Source organism: Alosa sapidissima, chromosome 11, assembly GCF_018492685.1.
Source record: "Alosa sapidissima isolate fAloSap1 chromosome 11, fAloSap1.pri, whole genome shotgun sequence".
In the NCBI taxonomy this organism is placed as follows: Eukaryota; Metazoa; Chordata; class Actinopteri; order Clupeiformes; family Clupeidae; genus Alosa; species Alosa sapidissima.
In genome coordinates this window covers 20,901,221-20,921,928 of record NC_055967.1, presented here as the reverse complement: position 1 = coordinate 20,921,928, position 20,708 = coordinate 20,901,221, and the positions used below count along the sequence as shown (strand labels likewise).

At 42.6% G+C, this 20,708-nt stretch overlaps 3 protein-coding genes across 10 annotated transcripts in view; all 3 read left to right on the top strand.

Annotated features, from left to right (window-relative positions):
- Positions 1-5,080, top strand: part of zc3h18 (zinc finger CCCH-type containing 18) — a 62,155-nt gene extending 57,075 nt beyond the window's left edge. For all 8 annotated transcript variants that reach the window (XM_042110021.1, XM_042110020.1, XM_042110017.1 and 5 more), the window contains one exon: positions 3,704-5,080. In XM_042110021.1, coding sequence (XP_041965955.1) covers positions 3,704-3,926 — 223 coding nt within the window. In that variant the 3' untranslated portion in view covers positions 3,927-5,080. The remainder of the gene's footprint in view (positions 1-3,703) is intronic.
- Positions 5,081-7,321: 2,241 nt separating this feature from the next.
- On the top strand, positions 7,322-9,684 carry il17c (interleukin 17c). Its single transcript, XM_042110482.1, has 3 exons — positions 7,322-7,406; positions 7,580-7,806; positions 8,214-9,684. Exons 1-3 carry the CDS (start codon positions 7,365-7,367, stop codon positions 8,443-8,445), a joined length of 501 nt encoding a protein of 166 aa, XP_041966416.1. The 5' UTR covers positions 7,322-7,364; the 3' UTR covers positions 8,446-9,684.
- Positions 9,685-11,147: 1,463 nt separating this feature from the next.
- The window catches only part of tango6 (transport and golgi organization 6 homolog (Drosophila)), a 28,650-nt gene continuing 19,089 nt past the window's right edge, over positions 11,148-20,708 (top strand). Inside the window, exons 1-11 of the mRNA XM_042111009.1 lie at positions 11,148-11,298; positions 11,847-12,517; positions 13,281-13,403; positions 13,620-13,794; positions 14,299-14,405; positions 14,519-14,681; positions 14,987-15,054; positions 16,923-17,035; positions 17,208-17,387; positions 18,240-18,366; positions 19,756-19,956. Of these exons, the coding sequence (XP_041966943.1) occupies positions 11,247-11,298; positions 11,847-12,517; positions 13,281-13,403; positions 13,620-13,794; positions 14,299-14,405; positions 14,519-14,681; positions 14,987-15,054; positions 16,923-17,035; positions 17,208-17,387; positions 18,240-18,366; positions 19,756-19,956 (1,980 nt within the window). The 5' untranslated portion in view covers positions 11,148-11,246. The remainder of the gene's footprint in view (positions 11,299-11,846; positions 12,518-13,280; positions 13,404-13,619; positions 13,795-14,298; positions 14,406-14,518; positions 14,682-14,986; positions 15,055-16,922; positions 17,036-17,207; positions 17,388-18,239; positions 18,367-19,755; positions 19,957-20,708) is intronic.

Genomic DNA, 20,708 nt, shown 5'->3' with positions numbered 1-20,708 from the left:
TTTAAACTGGCATATCTTACATAGACAGTGTTGCAGAACTGTTTTTACATACAAGTTGGTTTAATATTGCAAACAACTCATATATATTATATTTTACCACATCTGCTCGCGGACTACTTGCGATAGCTTGCGGACCACCAGTGATCCCCGGACCACACTTTGAGAAACACTGGTCTACGAATATGACAGTGGTCCAGTCAAAAATCAGAATGAGTAATTATAACAGACGAGTAGCCCTGTGGACACACAATATTGTTGGAAAATTGAGATGTGTGAAACAAATTTTCTGACAGGAATTATCAGAAATAATTTGTTATAAAAAAAAGACTAAATGTGTTGACTAAAACTGACTAAGACTAATATACCTTTAGTTTTCTTTTGACTAAAACTAGACTATAATGATGAGACTTTTAGTCGACTAAAACTTGACTAACAAAAATGATATTTGAATGACTAAATATGACAGACTAAAAAGGACATTTCGTCACAAGACTAAGACTAAATTAAAAATAGGTGACAAAATTAACACTACTGCAGACATTGCAGAGGACTTTATTTTAATCAACACTTTATTTTTATCAACACCATCAGGCCGCTTTTTAAAAGTAAATGTTCCAATCAATGATCTAGGCAGCACATTTTCTTCTCTGTCCTTTATTTTGCAGTTTAATGGTTACTGACTAGAATGGCTCGGGATCAAAGGTCAGGGGCGCCGCTAGGGTTGTATTCCATAGTACGCACCATACGTGGCCCAGCCCCCCACCCCCCCACCCCAAAAAAAAAAAAGATACCCTTATTTACCAAATTTGCGCTTTTGGTAAATGTAGGCTATAGCCTCTCCTTATTGAGCCTAAGAAAAACCTTTACATAAACTGGAACAGAAAGCCCCTCTTAATCACGTCAACCTACCCATGCCATCCCTTATCAAATAGCCTACTGCATTAAGCGTTTAACTTTTACAACACTGCCTGTAGGTTACGTGGGCTTATAGGGGTGTTTCACGCTTTTTAAAAGTTCTGGGATGAGGGAGATTTCTCTCCCGGGATTTTTTTTAAATTCTGGTTGCTAAACACACTATTTTAATGCAGTTTGGAAAGGACACAAATGCCTTTACAAAGCAAGCGGCTCTGACTCCGATGAGGTGAACATACCTTATGCGCATACTTCATTGCCCAACCCGCGAAAAAGGGAAAGAAAAGAAAAAATAAACCAATGAGTTAATGTCGCGACTTGCGAGAGAAAACACAGTTATGGTATCTTACAAACAATAAGGATTTGCTCACAACACTCTAAATACATTGCACTGCTGTTTTGGTTGTCCCAAACTTTTAGATGATAGGCATAGGCCTACGCACAGTCAAGGAATTTTAACACCCGCACCAACCCGACTCGTCATGACGTGCCTTAGCCCCAAAAAGGCTGAGAACCTCTGCTCTACGCATTAACTGAATCCCTGTTCCAACCAGTGTTTTATTTTTTTAAAAATAGGCCTACAGAGGTAAGCAAACAATTCAACATTTTAAACATGTGTAGACCGTGACCGTAGAGGACAATCTCTCACTGCTGTCAGTGTCAGCATCACTGCTAAGAACTGTACGCCAACATCTTTTAACGGTACAGTTAAACGCCTGAAAAATATTAAGCTGCTGCTGTTGTTTTCTTTTCATGACTGAATGATTTAGGCTATTATCCTATGAATGAATGGAACGTTGTGTTTTTAAGCGCCAGAATTGACCTATCCAAAGCCACGCCCGAAAACCGCCACAGGTCAATCGTTATCATGTCATGACAATGCTACGTTTTCATATATAATATAGTCTATGGTTCCCATGCACACCATATTCCGGTTTTATTCGGAATAATGCCAATATTCAGATTGCACATGAGTCAATAAATATAGGCTAGTTGTCACACAAGTTTATTTTATTGTTGTAGGCTAATATTGAATGATTTCTCAAATAAAGCCGTGTAAAAATTGTACGCACAGTGCGTACAGGATTACGCCTGCCGGCGCCACTGTCAAAGATCATATGGAATCGATTAATCTGCACTATTTTTTTATGTTTTCTCAAATTAATTAATCGAAATGAATCAGTTACTTTGACAGCCCTAATGTTAAGTCAATAACTTGACCGATATTGGATAACTAGTCATTTTATCATTAAATTTACCACCACGTCACATACCAACCTGGCACATTTGTTATATTTCAATCCATTATATTTCAATGTGAAAATGTATGCCTGAGGAGGGAAAATGTGATGTTTTGGGTAACACATGGATTGAGCACACAGGATTCAAGTAAGCTACAGTTATATTTATCGTGCATGATTAGCCTAGTCCAGAGGTGGCTAACCAGTACAACATGAAGAACCCCAAAAAACTCCACATCACTCAAAAGAGCCGCACAACCAAAACGCAACAGTGACAATAGGCCTACGCCTAATGAGACATTACGTTTCGTTTAAAGTGAGACACTTGGCAGATGCTACAAATTATCTCTTTCAGGAATGAGTAGCAACAAAAATATCTGAAACACATCACAAATTCCCCCTCACTGAATTATTTTTTTAACGTTCACTGTATTTACGAATGTGCCAACAACAATCCTTCCGCGATTGAGAATGTTTAGATCTATGGGCATGCAGAGGAGCGCCGTGGCTGTTACGGGAGAGGGAGAGAACGGGGTAAGGAGATGCTGGGTTTAGGTGCGAATAGCTAAGGCCACCTAAGGCGTTCTACATACTCGACGCACCCGACCGGTAGCGCGACACCGTGACGTCAAAATGACGTAGATCTTGCTGGCGCGCCAGGATTTTAGCCAGGTAGCGCGAGGTAGCGCGCCACTCATTTTTTTTCAGACGAGCGCGACAAAGCGGAAACAGGAAGATGGACTAGTTCGAGGGCAAGTGAGAGTTGCAGTGTTTTGTTACAGTCGTGAATTTGTAATAGTTTGCTGGATAAGTTAATAAAGTTACCAGCGAGAGTTGCAACACATGGAATTAAGAGGAAAGAATAGAAACGATTTATTTTCAAACAAAGGATATCTATTAAGGCCTGAACAAAATCTCTTTCCACTTCAGGAAATTACACAAACTCAGCCAGCTAACTAAACTGTTTAAATTATTAAAATTTCCCTCGGGATGACTAAAGTATCTATCTATCTATCTATCTATCTATCTATCTATCTATCTATCTATCTATCTACCTGTGCGCACACCTTGGAAACTAGATGATGATGATGGTGGTAGTTGTGAATAGTAGCAACCAAAGTCTGAAGTACCATCACAGAGGCTAGCTAATAGCAGAGGCCGTTTACATTCTCTGCTACTAGTGTTTCTTAATGCAGCTTCTTCTGCTGTGTAACGTAGTTAGCATTAATCTTTTCACAACAGCGACACCTCTGTTCAGGAGAATATTGCAACTAGTGTCGTGACCACGACGCGCGAGTATAAATGGTTACGGTGCTTCTGTGACGTCACATTGTCGCGCTACAGGTCGGGTGCGTCGAGTATGTGGAACGTTTAAGCTGTAAAGCACTGTGGGAAACGAATAGTGAAATTGTGTGCTCATGTCCATTAGTTAGTAGCAGTAGTCTATTGTAACTTGGAAGTACAGCTTCTTGTATGCTTTAGACTGGACACCCATAACTGATCAGTGTAACTCAATCGTATTTTTCCCCATTCTATTTTTTGCTTTACAGAAAGCGACCTTTGTCCCCATCCCCAAAGTCTTCTGGGAAAGGACCGGCCGCGGCCCCAGGCAAACCCCTGGGTCCAGGTTCCGGCTCAGGTTCTGGGTCTGGTTCCGGTTTAGGCTCAGGGAAGCCGAGCAACACGCTGAGCCGTCGAGAGGAGCTGCTGAAGCAGCTGAAAGCCGTGGAGGACGCCATAGCCCGCAAGAGAGCCAAGATCCCTGGGAAGTAGAGCCGGCTGCCGCAACACGAGACACAGAAGAGAAGAAACACACCATCCTCTCTCCCCCCTTCTCCTCCTGCCAAATACCCTTCGGCTGATTGCGTCACTGAGGCGTCAGCAGGCGTCCAGCAGCTTTGGGGCAATGGGGGCGAGTGGACGGACGGACGGACTGACAGACGGACATTTAATGAATAAACAACAGCAAAAACAAAACAAAACGACAAACAAACGGAGCCGGGTGTGAGAATGCGTGATTGAGGCCGCTGCGAATGAAAGAGTCTTTGCTCATGTGTGTCCCTATGGCCAGGGGTGTGTAGATTTTATACGGATGCCACACAGGTGTGTGTGTGTGGGGAGGAGGAGGACATTCATCTCTCCCACCCCCCTTTTCTCTCCAAAATGAACTGTAGGAGATGTTTTCTTAATTACGAGGAGAATAAATACTGTTTATCCAGGTTCTCCGAGTCCCTCCATCTCTCTCTCTCTTTATCTCTTTCTCTCTCTCTTTTACTCCTCTCACACTATTTTATCATCTTCTTTTTCTCTCTACTCCTCTCCTTAGTTGTGTGTTTGTGGAGGGAAGTTGAGGGGATGGGGAACACTGTCCTCTATGTACAATACACTGAAGATCCTACACATACAGTAGCATCTTGATGACCGGATGGTAGCCTGCAATTGAATTTTAATTTGTGGCCACAAGTGCCCACCTCAATAAGGCCAAGTCATTTGATTCCCCATTGATCCAAATTGATTCGATAGTGATTTCCAGGATGCCCATTTCTAACAGCTGGACTCCCCAACTCGTACTTTTTTTTTTTTTTTTCAAACATCCTACCAATGTGTACAATTATAGTATGCAAGTTTCTTTTAAAAAGAAGTGTATTATTCTAGAGCTCAAATGACAGTAATGTGAAGTATTGCTTTTTGTTTTTCCTTTCTTTTTTTAATTTTAAGGATCTGTGTTTTTTTTTTTTTTTTTTTTTTTTTTTTTTTCTTAGCTCGTCTCCAGTAATAAACTGTTTTATTATTCGTCCCTCATTTTTAGTTGAAACAAAAGAGTGTGAGCGGTTGCATTTGGGACGCCAGGAGATGAAGAGGAACTCCGTCTAGGTTTTTTGAGACAGGAAAAAAAAGCTTCTAAATAAACTATTTTGATAAAGAGATTGGCTGTCCATCCTTTGTTTGCCTTTGGTTCTTAGCATTGGTGTCATTTGAGAAATCCCACTATTGAAACAATTTCACTTTCAGCAAAATGCTTCTGGTAAAGGTCCACTTAAACACATGACGTTTCTTTTGATTAAATAAACACAGGTAGATATGAGTCAGTGATATTGGTAGTGTGTATGAAGTTAATGAATAAATGATTAGGGAAGCAATGCTAGGCATGTACGTACAGTAGTGGCGTTAGTGGCAGCAGCAAGGCTGAGTGGAAATCACCAAACTCCGCTGGTAAGGCCAGTGAGTTCATAAACGGCTGCTGGCACTGCCAGCCTATAAACGCACCTGCCTCATGTCTTGGACAGATTAGCTGTCGAACAGTTGGTTTCACTCCATTTGCCCAGAAAAAAATATACAACATTCCAAGGGGACTTCATGCAACCTTCAAGCTTTATCTTAACTTGATTTAAAAGACCCACAGTCACAGGTTCTAATTAAAGCTCACCTGAGAAATCTAGACACGGAATTTGGAGATACCCATTTCTTTTATCTTTTCTTATCACTAATCAAAAGAAGTGATTGAATCAGTATCTCATCCACGCAGTGTTCTATTATGTTCCATCATGATGGCAAGTCATATACTGTTAGTTCTGAGGTAGCAAGATTCAGTTGTATATCTACAGTTACACACAAACACATACAGCAGGGATATTTAACTGATCTTGCCCTGAACTTATAGATCCATTGGTCCCAAAACTATGGCCGAGTCATTAATGTGTAAAGAGGCTGGATTGAGGGTTAAGTGACTTTTAAATTGGGTTATTACTTATTTCTATGGCAACACTTTCCTGCTGCCAACATCTGATGTGAAATGACTGGCTCTTGCAAATCCAAAAGAAGGGGCCAGATGTGCTCAAGTCTGGAGAACTAGCATCATTAGGTCGCCGTGCCAACTGTGCAACTATGTACTTCATCTCGACAACAATCATTCATCCAGGCCAATTTGGTAATCCCACGGTGCCTCTCATTTGGGTTAATAAATGGCCAGGGCTATCTCATATTATACTCACATTCAGTGGGAGAAAAGTCATAGTGTCTGGGCATGTTAAAAGTCCCAGCGGCCTGAGACCATGCACTTATGTAACCTCAGATTGCTTTTGATTAGAAATGGTGTGGAGAAGAAATCTGACATGAATTTGTCATCAATACCAAGTGTGCTCAGACTTCTGTTAACTGATTACTGTACATGCAGAATATGTGTGTGTGTGTGTCCTGTCTGTATATCCAAGGTGTAGGGGATCCTAAGGTTACATCTAGCTGTGAGCCTACATATAATTGTGTGTTATATGTAGGTGCACACACAAACACACAAAATATGTACAGTAGGCTCACAGCTAGATGTAACCTTAGGGGGCCCTACACATGGGAAATGTGTGTGTGCGCGTGCATGCATGTTAGTTATAGATTACATATATAGCCTAATCTTTAATTAGAGGTGTGGTATGGTTTTTATATAGGTTTTTCATTACTGAGAAAATGGTTCCCTTCATCCGAAGTCTCCCTCTGTGGAAATTTCCAGAGTGAGAAGACTGTTGTGTCCCAAGGGCACAGACATACATAGGCCATGAGGTTAAGGGGATTTGTAACATCCTTATCTCTGAATGGATGGATCATTTTTGTCATTTGGTAAGTTTGTTGTGATTTTCCATGTGTGTGTGTTAAGGGTATAAGAACTGGCTTCACCCACAGATGTGTAGGATTGTTACTTAATACTGATATAATTTATTAATTCATGGCTAGCCAGGTGCAAATATGTACTGCTCAAAAAAATTAAGGGAACACTTCAATCATACACTGGATCGGTACTCTGACACTGTTTGGTTCTGAGCACAAGTAAAACTTTTGAGGCGAGTGTTTTATTTTGCAAGAACTGTCAGACATTCTGTGAATGTAGTTTGAGAATTGAGAAAAGGGTGGAAGGTTCAAAAAATGTGTTTTAACAATTGTGGAAAACTGTAAGTGTTCCCTTAATTTTTTGAGCAGTATATTATTCAGTGCCTCATTATTGTAAAACATCAGCTATACGGTATACCTAATAACTCTGTTGGTGCGCCAGCATTGGGTGGGAAGTAATATTGAAAGGAAGTCAATATTGTCATTCCATTTCCTCCTTCAGTCGGAATTTCCCACTGAGTCCCAAACATATAAAACGATGTGAGCATGGCATCTCTCAAAGACACTGACTTGCTGAGCTTATTGCATAGGCTACTTCTAATCTATTCATTGCGTATGCCTACTTGTAATTCTCGTGTGGATATGAACACGATGATGGTAAGTGAACGAGAAAAATATTGTTTTGCCTTCAGTCCTATGTCCTCTAGGCCCTATATGCCTCTGAGTTATTTTAGCATATGATCGCTGCTACTTTATTCCTTGAGGTTATCTATACAGTCTATGCTTAATTCTCACTTTTGCGACATTTTAATTATGTCATTTCCTTTCAGGGTTTTCTGCTTGTGACACTTGCAATGGGATTATTATGCGGCGCTTCGGACACTGGTGGATGCTTTCCAGTGGAGCACGCCTGCAAGGTGTTACGCAGGCACTGGCGACACCCACAACTGCCGCAGCGTAACCAGCTACCACCGATGCCAGTATCAAGTTGCCCTGAGTTCAAGCTCCAATCGTCATCCGGCATTAGTAACCGCTCCCTCTCGCCCTGGCGCTACAGGTAAAACGTTTTTGCTTTTAAAGGCTCTTCTAGTCGGAGGCGTTTCTCAGTCTTGCCACCTGCACTCTGCTGCTGCATACGTTTAGGCTATCTCGAAGAAATGTAAAGTTAATCTCTTCATTTGCTTGTCGAGGCACTTCATATTTATTTCGCTGATGATGGATTTGAAATTAATTCTATAAGAAACAAGGGGGCTAGGAACGACATTCGATTTGAACATCTTCAATCGGACTATACACTGGGCGCGCAACTGGAGTGTGCTTTGCTAACAAAACGCTTTAGTTGCGCACCCGGTGTTTATAGCTACTTCATAGCATATAGGTTCAGCACCTCAAGGTGATTGACAACCTCTTAATGTCGATGCGTCTACTTTTACTTGAGACTAATTTTGAATCTGTCCATTACAGGATAGACGTGGATAAAACCAGGTACCCGGAGGAGATTGCGATGGCTGAGTGCCTGTGCGCTGGCTGTGTCATAGACGGAAAGGAGAACAGGGAATACAACTCCTTTCCAGTCAGTCAAGCTATGATGGTCGTTCGGAAGAAGGAGTGCTCTGAAAAAGGCCGATATTCCTTTAAAACGGAAATGATCCAAGTACCAGTTGCATGCACCTGCCTGAATCCTAAGTCTGCGTAAGTCTTCAGAATAAGGGCATTCATGACTAACTCTTTAAAAGAGTGATAAAAGAAAAAAAAGTAGTGACATGTTTCACGTTTTGTTGTGTTTGTTCTAAAATGCAAACAAGTTACTAACTAATAACACTAGGACTACTGCATATTGGGTTGCCGATAGCAGATGTTTTACATTAAAATAAGAAGGAGGCTATACCTGAAGGCGTCTTATCTTGGCGCTTCTGTGATAGCGGTTTCTTTTCATACATATTTAAATTATTTATTATGCATGTTATTATTTATTGGTGTATAGGCCTACATTTGCTATTTGTATTTTCTATTTATCAACATTTGTTTGACAACTTTTCCTAAACGCAGCCTGTAAATTATGGGCAATATTGTTGAAGTTGTCAGATTGGTTATGGTTTTCATGTTCTCCTCTTGTGACACTTAAGCTATATGTGTATATCTATGTTAATAAGATATGTTAATAAAAACATTTGTTAATATATTGTGGCATTTAATTAAATAGCCTACACCATTTGGATCATCATGGTTTTGCATCCATCATGATGCTATACTCTTGCTATACGTTTTTTGCTGTTTACTTTAAGAGATGTATTACTTACATGCAAAGTTACTGAAAGTTGATCACCTCCACAACAGCAATACTTGATGAATTGAATGATTTTGGCTACTTGTAATAGGGCCTAGTACATACTGAAGTGGGAAATAACCTTTTTCTGTGTGTTTGAGGCCTGCTTTCACTCTCTCTCTGTCTCTCTCTCTCTCTCTCCCCCCCCCCCACACACACACACACACAAACACATACACACAGTTATAGTCTCTTTATCTCTCTCTCTCTCACACACATACACATAGTTATAGTCTCTTTATCTCTATCTCTCACTTCTTTGATGATCTCATGTGCTGCTTACACAAACTCCCCATGGGTTACAGAAATCATTGATTGTATTTGATCTATGTGTCATTAGAAGTTGTATGTGGGGTATTACATTGTGTGCTACTCAGTGCCTGAGAACAGGTGCTATTCAGATGGGAACTCTTTCGCTAAGCAAGATTTACTCACAAAATGTGTTCTTTCATTTATGTGTTATAACTGCCTGATTGTTCTCTTCATCGGATGTACTTCGTGTTGACACACCAAAATGTCAAGCATGATATTGACCTTGATACCTGCAAAGGTCAATCATTGTACTATACTGGTTGATTCCTGTAATAAACGTTGAAGCTTGTGAGCACACTGTTGGCTTCAGACCTGCCTTTGAATCATTTTCGCCCTATGATCAGAGCTTGGTACATGTTATATCCTTGAGGGAAAAAAATATTGGCAGTGTTTTTCTGCTTAAAAGGGGACACTTTAACGATAATAATGTATACAGTATATATTTTTATTTTTTATATATTTTGAAGATGTGTTGCCTCAAGGCAACATTGTACCATAATGGTAACAAGTGAAATAATTCCATTTTTTATGAATTAAAGCTAACTTATTAATTTAAAACACCTATCTTTATAACTTAGCACTAGAACAAAAAAGATTTATTTGGTTTTCAATGCAAATCATGTTTTAAATTCAGTTGTTGCCCCTATGCAACATTGCGGAGTGAAACTCAATATTTTACAGATATGAAGTTATAATGACTAAAACATACAAATTATCATATGAAATCATCAAAATTACTGTTAATTAAAAGCTCCGTAAATCTCCCCAAACATTCGAAGGTACATACACACACAAGCACCACACACATCCATGAGTTTGTGCATGTACACCCATGTATACCCATGTATGTATAATAATGCACGCTCATGCACACACATGACATCCACTTTGCCTCTGAGACCTGCACCTGACTTTTTGAAAGTTTAGTAAGCAATTTGTCTCGCAAGAGAAACACAGGGGGTAGGCTTACACTGTAGCAAATAGAGGGAGCATGTCAGGCCTCAAACTTGGGGCTACGGGGTAGCAAGTCAGCAGCTTGACCGCAACACCAAAAAGCCATGGATGTTGTGAAGTGATGATGGCATTCTGTAAAACTACTGTACACACGCCTGTATATATGTCTGTACACACGTCATGCCAAAACTGACTAGAGAACTGACCCCCCCCCCCCCCCCCCCCCCCACACACACACTTAGTGCCCTCTATGCTGCTTCTACATGATAGTGTTTCAAAGGGTGTAATTTCCAGAACAGAATGCAGTGGAATGCAGTCCTATAAATTGTATTACATGTGAGAAACAAGTGCCAACTTGCTCCTCTAGTGGATAACACTGTAGCACTGAAGTGCCCTTGCAATCAATGGAAAGGAACAAATCCCAGTAAAATGAGATGTAGTGCCCTACCAATGTCGTGAAATAGGTGCACTTTTTGTTTTTTTCGCACCTGCCCTTCAAGAAGTCTGTACACGCCACTGATAACATCTTTATTCTAATAGGCTTTTTGAGAAGCTGAATCTTCAACACTAAAACAAGAAATGCCTTGACGTATTTCACTCTATATGTAATCAATCTACAATATATGAAAGATTTGGGGGACTTTTCCACGATATTCAAATTTTTTGAGACCCACCTGTAGGCTATTGAAGAGCCTGGTCTGATGAACCGCCTCTCTGTCAGTAGATGGCGCCAATGCTTCAGAAGCTAGTGGGTTTTCTACAACCTTAACTCAAGAGGAAAACACTGAATGACGCATTTTTCCTGCGACTCTGCCAGTGATGCCTGTGGTTGCACCTATGGGTTGCACCACCATCGTGATCACACAACAGTGGATAGCAGCGATGCTTGTTTCAACACACTGAAAATGACCAGTTCCATCTTAAATGCATTGAGCATCCTAACTAAGCCCGTAGGAGGTCAGTAAAAAAACTATAGCAAATGAGCATGGAACAGACATTGGATAAGACTATGGGAATATCCGTCATGCACATCAGTGAACCTGGTTACCGTTAACTAAGCAGTAACTTTAAACACGTAGACTAACTTCGGAACTGTCTCTACAGTTAGTATGTTTTTTAACAGCAAATTTGGGTATTGGTGTAATGCTGGCGGCTGGCTAGAAATATTGAGAGTATGATGATTAACGTCTGTGAGGTGGTTGTGACAGAAGTTGTAAATCATTTTTATAGGGGAAATGCGACAACTATACAGGTCATTTCGTCTGTACTACGCTGTTCTTTCAAAGCAATATTTTTAGCATAGGTCTACATCTAACTTGACACGTAGGCCTACTGTCATTCTTCTTTGCTATTCATTTTATTCTAGAGCGCTGAACTGACTGAAGGGTTTGACAAGAATAGGATAAGTTAATTGTTTACATCCCTTAGATGTATCCAAGGCTGTTGTATACCTTCCATAAAACGTATCAGATAATCTAATTTCTCATCACACTCTCTCTTTTCAGAAGTTTCTGTTAGTCAGGCTCATGACTCCCAGCAGAAAGCCTTGCTGGATGCACTGCAGGCTAATCAGGTCCTACTTGAGGAGCACCTGCAGGCTCAGGAAGGAGAAGGAGAGATGTTCGGGGTTCTAGCAGAAATACGGCGACAGGCCGAATGGGCCAACGAGCAGGTGGAGGACATCACCTGGAGCTTTGCCCGGGAGTGCCTGCTTCTGCTGCTGGCCTTGGCCCGTCACCTTTCCCGCCTTCGGGAATCCTACGACCAGGAGAGCTTGTCTTCACTACCAACTGACGTCTCCCGCCGTCTTGCCCTCGATGCCGCCCCTCCCCTGCCCCCAGACGTGCTGAGCGTGGCGCAGCAGAGGACGGTGGGCGCCGGGCTGCAGTTTGCCGTCACGCTGGGCCTGTGCCCATACCTGGGGGCAGGCGTGGGGGTGCCCCTGGGCCGGCGGTCGGTGCTGGGGGCTGCTGTGGAGAGCGCGTTGAGGAGAGACGTGCCTCCCTCGGCCGAGCGCCGGTTGCAGGTCACAGCCTCCGCCCTGCTGGAGATCAGCGCAGTCTCGTCCCTAGCCACCGAACTCTTCACCCGCCACCTTGGGGACGTCATGGCCGCCCTGTGCCAGCTGGGATACCGCCCGCCGCCGCCTGAGGGCAGTGCTGGGATGAGTGCACAGGTGAGGTGGTCAGAATTCCCATCCACACGTTTTGAAAGTGAATGGCCACTTCAAAGCAACTCAGTGCAACAATTTGCCACTTTTTGAAGTATGCTTTTATCAGCCAACTAGTTTCAGTGTCATCATTCAATTCATTTTGTGTGGTCATGTGAAGGACAGATAAACAAGGTCGTTCCCATGACCAGACATGTGGACTAGGGGGGCAGCCGTGGCCTACTGGTTAGCGCTTCAGACTTGTAACCGGAGGGTTGCCGGTTCGAACCCCGACCAGTAGCAAGGCACCTAACCCCTCACTGCTCCCCGAGCGCTGCTGTTGTTGCGCGCAGATCACTGCGCCGGGATTAGTGTGTGCTTCACCTCACTGTGTGTTCACTGTGTGCTGAGTGTGTTTCATTAATTCACGGATTGGGATAAATGCAGAGACCAAATTTCCCTCACAGGATCAAACGAGTATATATACTTATACTTACTTATACTATGACCATATATATGGTCATGACCATTATATGCAATATATAGTTTTGGGCAAAAAATTAAGAAAAAAAGCTTCTAGCAGTGGCAATAAGTCTCTGGGCTGTGTTTGTATGCCTTTTATAGTTAGCTCACTAGTAAATTGTTGCATAGTGTTGTTTTAAGTGAGCTAGAGATTTCTGAAGGAATTCAGCAACAACTTTGTTGATCTAATCTGTAGCCTAGATGGAGCTTCTGTTTTTGAACATGTGTGTCAAGTCTGTCCTTTCATCATAGTACTGTTCTTTGACAGACTCAGGGCCTTAATGCTGAAGAACGCAGGACGTGCAGGAAGGCCCTCCAAAGCCTATTGGGTAAAGTGTACCAACCAATCGTCATCAAGGAGCTCTTGGTCCTTCAAGGTGGCCCTAAACAGGTATGACCTGAACTGAACTGAAGACTGATAGACTGTGGATTGATCCCAATGGAAATGTTGGAAAAGCACATTTTTTTCCCAGGATGTTCAATTTAAAGATTCACTCATCTGGCAGTTGTGTTGAACTCACCATTATGTCTACTCTTCCACTGACTTGCATGTATTAGATACAGTGCCTCTTACAAAGTGGCTCACTCTTGCTCTGTCCCCTCACAGGGTCGTGTGGGCCCCGGGGACAGTGGTGGTGGCGGTGCCGTTAGTGGGAGCAGGACCCCTCTGGCTCAGGCTCCTGCCTGGCTCAGGCGTCTGTGCGGGCAGCTGCTCTCCGAGAGGCTGATGCAGCCCGGCGGCGTCCAGTACGTGGTGCGCGCCATCCTGGAGGGCTCTACTGGTAACGCTGATGGTTTTCATACTATCTTTCAGACAATTAACAAGCCTTTTCAGAACCACAGAAAGGAGGGATGTCATTCGATTAGCTGTTGAAATGAAATATCAACAACTGTACTCTGGGATTGTGGACTGTACCTTTAAGGTGCCTGTTGAGATGTAGTAGAAGGGGGAAGAGTCAGGCTTCCACTCTCTGTCTGTCTGTCAATCTTTCATCCTTTCACATCCTCACATGCTTGCACAGACCCCTATTGTTTACCCCTAGCCTTCTTGAATATGTGGAAGTTCAACATTATTGTAGTTGAGTCACATTCATGTGTTGCCTTTTGCCTTTGCCATTGATTATGTGTAAAGCAACAACACATGTAGTTCATAGTGTCTTTTGTTATTTCCATGGTAGTGCTGTTTTGCTTTCAAAATGTATACACTGTAAAGATTAGGCAAATACGGAAGAGCATTTTCTCTCTGCTATTTTGTAATTACCTGCTGTTCCTGCCCTGGCCTGTAGGGGGAGACTCAGACTGGAGGAAGTGTGATGCTGTTGCACGTATTTTGGCAACGTGTCCTCAGCAGTCCCTCACACCTGAGGCTTACTATAGTCAGGTCTGCCCACAGGTAAAACAGCAACACTCTACTATTTTAAGTGTGTTGAGATGTTATTATAACATTAGATATCGTATATGTCTGTGAGTGTATGTGATTTTTTTGTCTCTCTCCACACTCACCAGGTACTAGAGCTCCTCCACTTCAAAGACAAACTGACAGCACAGCAGTTCCAGCGTGTTGCCACCAGGGCGGTGCTTACCATGGTGGAGGAGCGTTCAGAATTTGCCCAGCGGTTCCTGTTAGAGCCTCTCCTCAAACCTCTCCGCTGTTGTGGGAGAGCACCAGGTCAGTATGTTGAGCATGTTAGTATCTTCAGCATGTTGAGTGTGTATAAGAAAAAATGTGTAGGCCTGAGACATTACCCAGCAACACAGAGAGTCCTGGTCAATGATTGGTTTGCATGTCTGAATGATGCAATATAGTATTCATCTCATTCCAATCTGGCTTTACTATAACAATTGGAAAGTAATTCCTCTGGAGGCTGTTGACAACACAAGGTTGCTTGTGTTCGCAAATTGAATATTCAGTTGCACCATGTATTTATACTTCTATTTATCTATACCCCCCTCCCCCCTTTCTTCCTGTTGTAGTGGAGGGTGACGGGAACAGCTCTGTACAGGACTGGGAACTCACACGCTGTGTGGATGACGTGTTCAAGGTGAGTGGAAACAAGCGAGTGAAGGTTCCCTGAAATGAGGGTTAAATTGAGGAACGCTTCTATCATGTATTGCAGCACAGTACAGTACCCTTCAGAATTATTGGCACCTCTGCTAAAGTTGACTTAAAACCGGTATAGATAAATAATCTGTTGGTTATTTATTGTAATCTCACAATGAAAAAAAATAGGAAAAATCCAACCTTGAAAGCAAATTTATTTTGAGAAAAGGGAAATTTTTAACAAAAACATGTTGCTCACAATTATTGGCACCCCTGCTTGTAATACCTTCTTAAGCCTCCCTTTGCCAATAAAACAGCTTGTATATTCTCCTATAACACCCCATAAAGTTGGAGAATACAAAGCAAGGGATTTAAGACCGTTCGTCTTTACAAAATCTCCCCAGATCATCCAGATTCCTAGGTCCACACTTGTGCATTCTCCTCTTTAGGCCCTTTCACACTGGCAAAATTGCCGTGATTTGCAAGAATTTAACATTCTAACAGCAACAGCAAAGCAAATGCAAGCTGACCAAAGTGCAGTCGGTTCTCCCGCCATGGTTTTTGAAATCACACACCTGCTGTATCTAAAGGCCCACGCACATAAGGCCTGCTACGACTATCACTCTACACGCCCCCTGTTGCACGTCACAATTTAATTTACTATAGCTGATCCTGCCTCCTGGCTCCCCAAAATGCCGCATCATGTGAACAGATCAGCAGGCCGGCAAATTTTCACCTCTCTTTCAGACACAAAAAGACGGCAAAAAGACGTCCCCTCTTCCCACAAATTTAGCGTGATCTCTGTGTGAAAAGGCTTTTTGACTCACCCCACAGTTTTCCTATGGAGTTTAGATCAGGGGACTGAGATGGCAATGTCTGAAGCATGATTTTGTGTTCAGCAAACAATATTTGTTTTGATCTGGACGTTTGTTTTGGTTCATTGACCTGATTAATGATCCAATCATGACCAACTTTTAGTGTCTTGGCAGAGATTGACAGATTTCCTTTGAAAATGTTCAGGTTTTTCTTGGTGTTCATGATACCATGCACCTTAATTAGGTTCCCAAGGCCTTTGGGAATAAAAACAGCCCCACAATAGCACAGCCCCTCCACCATAATTCTCATTAGGTATGGGGTTCTTTTCAGTATAGCCATTCTTCTATGTACACCTGAAGTGTAGCCAAAGAGCTCAATTTTCATTTAATCTGAGAATAGACCACATTTCCAGACAAAGTCACTGTACCATTCAGTAACTCCTGCCGTTTACATAGGTAATTAAATGACTGGACAGGCTTTTTACCTGGCATGCCCTCTAAATAAGCTATTAGCAGTGAGGTCACTTTTGAAAATTTTTTGGGGGACTTTTTTTTTTTGCCTATCTTACCATCCACCATACTATATGTGGGGGCAAGATAACCATGGGTCCTTGTCAAAGCATGTTTGTCACATTTCCAGATAATTAGAACCTTTTAATCATTGTTTTAACTGTAAATATAGGCATTTTCAACAAAGTACCTAGTTGCCATAGACATTCTCTGACTTACAAATGTCAACACACTTTCTTTTTATTTAAATTTAGTGTATTCTCTTGTCTTTCCGATGTTGAAAAATTACTAGAGGATTTAGCCTCTGTGTGACTTTATTTTCATACCATATTGAAAAAGAAAGTCATGAACTACTTCTGAAAGTAGTTAGTAGTAGACACTCTGATTAACTTCTGATTGTTTTTTATACCGGTTTTTAGTCAAATTTAGCAGAGGTGCCAAAAACTGTGGAGGGTACTGTAGGCCTATGTCATCATGACGACTATACATGAAGAAAGGGAGATATATGCAGCATGCCATATTTTTGTGACCTTGTTGCTTTCAGATATTTGTGGTGGGGAACAGGCCAAGTGAGCCGCTGCTGAGGAGTCTGGGAGATGTAGTTCCAGTCATCTTTGCTCTGTACAGCTTCACGAAACAGAATGCCTCTCATCTCCGGTCGGTTTGACTCAACACTATTCCCGTTGAGATAATGATTAGGGTCTTATCCAATGAGAAATTAGTCGTATCACCTTATTCTACAATCTTCAATGTGAAATGTACAGTCAGTAATATCTTGCTTTTGCTTCATGTTGCCTTCCATGGTCCATGTGTCATTATGACTCCACAGCGCCCCCTGTCAGGAGATCCTGCTTTGGTACCTGCGCCAGGCAGAGAGTGGGCAGGCGCTGGCTCTCCTGAGGCGACTCTGTGGGCTGGAGGGTGAGGCAGGAGGAGGGGTGGCACCAGGGTGGCAGTTCTCGCCAGGCAGCGAGGGAGGAGCCGTGCTCACACCCAAAGAGCCAATCAGGTGGGTCAAGCGTAGTGCCATGCTTACAGGAACGTTCCTTCCTTTGTGATGTCATTGGCAAGGAACAAGGGCAACATTGCGGAGTTGTAGCACATCTTGTATAGAATTTGGTTATTCCTCACTGTCAGAAATGTATGAATAACTCCAGGTGCCCTGTCTTTGTCTTTGTGGACTTTGCACATGAAAGTTGTCCATCAATGTTATCCCAACATGTCTACTGTCTTTGAAAGCCACTTACATCCAAAACTAATTGTTTTAATATGTCGACCGGGCCGATTAAAAAGCTGTCACCCATTATCTATGTCTATAGCTATCTATCTAAATTCAATTAAATGTAGTTTTGTTGATTTCTCTAGTGTCATTAATAGTAGAAATGGTCTCAAAGCGCTGTTCAGTTGAAGCCCAAGGTGTGAGGCCACTCTAGAGCAAGCACAAGGTAGCGATGGCGAGCATTATAAATCATCTTGTCTCTGCTTTGTTCTCTTCTCCTTGCTGCTTATCTCTCCCCCTCTCTTTCTACCCTCTCATCCTCTTTCCTTCCTCCCTCCCTCTCTCTCTCTCATTCTCTCTCCCTCTTTCTTACTTTCTCTTTATCCCTCCTTCCTCCTCTCTCTGTGCTCCCCCTCCCTTCCTCTTCTCTCTCACTCTCTCCCTCCTACCTCATGTCTCTGTGCTCCCCCTCTCTTCTTATCCTCCTCCCTCTCTCTATCTCTCTCTCCCTCCTTCCTCATGTCTCTGTGCTCCCCCTCCCTTCCTACCCTCTTCCCTCCCTCTCTCTCTCTCTCTCTCTCTCTCTCTCTCCCTCCCTCCTTCCTCTTGTCTCTGTGTTCCCCCTCTCTGGTGCTCCTGCAGTGATGAGGATGAGGAGCTGTTTGAGAGGGTGAGTGGGGAGCAGTGGCGTGTGGAGTGTGCAGCTCAGCTGCTGGGGGAGATGAAGGACAGCGACCTGCCGGCAAACTTCTTCCTGCAGCTGCTACAGGTGCTGCCCCCTGCTGGATAGGGATATACATACATATAGTCAAATACACACACACACACATTTACAAATACTTTTATTTGGATCCAAATTTGCAAAGAATGAGAGCAAGATCCAAACATGTTGGGAAGAAAAAATGATAATGTACACACACATACACACACACACACACACACACACACACACACACACACACACACACACACACACACACACACACACACACACACACCCCTGAGTCACCTCTATGTAATGGAGCTTCCCCCACCTACCCCATACAAACATGTATACAGTGTGTAGTGTTCCAAGCTGCATTAGAAAGCATTCGTCTGTGTTGAGAGACTATGTCTGGGCCGTTCAACTTGTTGAAGTTCTTAGGTGGGGAGCCAAAACGGCTCTCTAAAACACACCCATAACCTGGTAAAAGTGCTGTCACCACATTCTTCTGTTTGAATAAGCGCTGCTTATTTTCAGCTCTACCCTCTGAATGCATTCAATTTGTTTATAGAGCTGAATTTCTTTGATATTTCAAATGCTGTGAAGTCTGTTCCACCCCACTCTGGGCCAGATTCTCTTTAGGTTGTCTTCAGACACATATCTGTACATGTTGTCCATACTTTGTTCATATTACATAGCCATATTTATTCTGCTCTTATAAGCTAACTGCCAATACACTGCACATATTTATATTTAATTTACATTATTCTAAACCACCTTCTGTAAACCAACTGTATACTACTGTCTACACTACACTATATTTCTTGTCCTGACTATGCAGACTACTTTGTATATCACATTGCACTTTTCTGCTTTTTTGCACTTTCTGGTTAGACGCAAACTGCATTTCGTTGCCTTTGTACTTGTACTCTGCACAATGACAACAAAGATGAATCTAATCTAATCTGATATAGCAATATCCGTCTGGTTCTGCAAGACCAGAAATGCTATTTGAATATTAGTTTTCCCTTTAGAAACGTCTGCCAAGAAAGGCTATTATATCAAGCTGCTACGCGTTCAGCCTCAGTTCAGCTCTCGTTCTGCTGCGTAGCCTCAAACCTTTAAGCCATGCTGGCTCTCATGTAGGGATTTGAAAGTAACTCTTCTGGAGGCTGATGAGTGGTACTGTCATGAAACATTATGATAGAGATAAAGCAGAAAAAAAACACCCTTCCTTTCAAACTCTGATTTGAGTTTGTTTTTTTTATTTATTTTTCTAACTGAAGAAGCTGTTTAAGCAAAACAATACTTTTTAATGAGCTGCAGATAAGCTGCCGCTGTTTTTACAGATTTCTGCATTAAGCTCTGTATTGTTCTGGAATTTCCTACGATTAGTTTTGAACTTTTCCCTTCTGTACTGCAATTACTTCAGTGATGTAAATGTGTTTTGTTTAGGAGCTGACCAGCTGGACTGCAGAACAGGAAGAGGAAGAGTTGGAGCAGGAAGTGGACACGTCCACCATGACACTGCTGGAGCTGGAGCAGCACCTGATTGGTCAGGTGACAGGGCGTGGTCAAAAGCTGGCTTTGCTGCAAGTGCTAGCTGTGATGTGTGAAGGCCTGCCTCATACCGTGCTACTGCGCAAGCCTGCTCAGGTGAGAACACACACACACACACACACACACACACACACACACACACACACTAACTTAAGCATATATGGATATGTATTTTATGTTAATACAGCGGAACAGCCAGCTCAGATGAGATCTACAAGCATAGACATCCCCTCACACAAACACACAATTCACACATGAAGTAAGACACATACAGATAGACTTCTGTGAACACCAGTTGATACTGAAACACTAAAGAGGCTCGGGTGCAGTGAAGAACATGCACACAAACCTGGAGGTAAAATGCAATGTCACAAAGCCTGCATGTCACTAAAAAGAGTTGTCACCTGGTCACACACAGTTGTCAGTAAAGGACATGCTGTGAGAGGAGAACTCCTTTACTTTCTGACTCAACACTCTGCTACGCAGTAGAACACAACAGATGGATTCTCAGTCACTCATCCCCTGTGGTCAGCCGTGCTCATCCCCTCGTTTTGCTTCTCCTTTATCAGCTGCTAATGTCCATCTCTGCGTAGCTCAGGGGAATCCTCTCGATTCCAAAACCAGGACACGTTTAGACGTGGAGGCCTAAGAATAGCTCTGCCTATCTCTGATGCACTGCAGGACGCAAGGCAGTGTTCTACCTTAGACGACTGAATACACTGCAGTGGTGATAACTGATGACTGAATAGCACTGCACTGTTATTGCTCTAACTAACATCTAAACATAAACACATAAACACATGGCGACAGAGCCAGGGGTGCAGTGAAAAAGCTGTGGAGGTGACTGC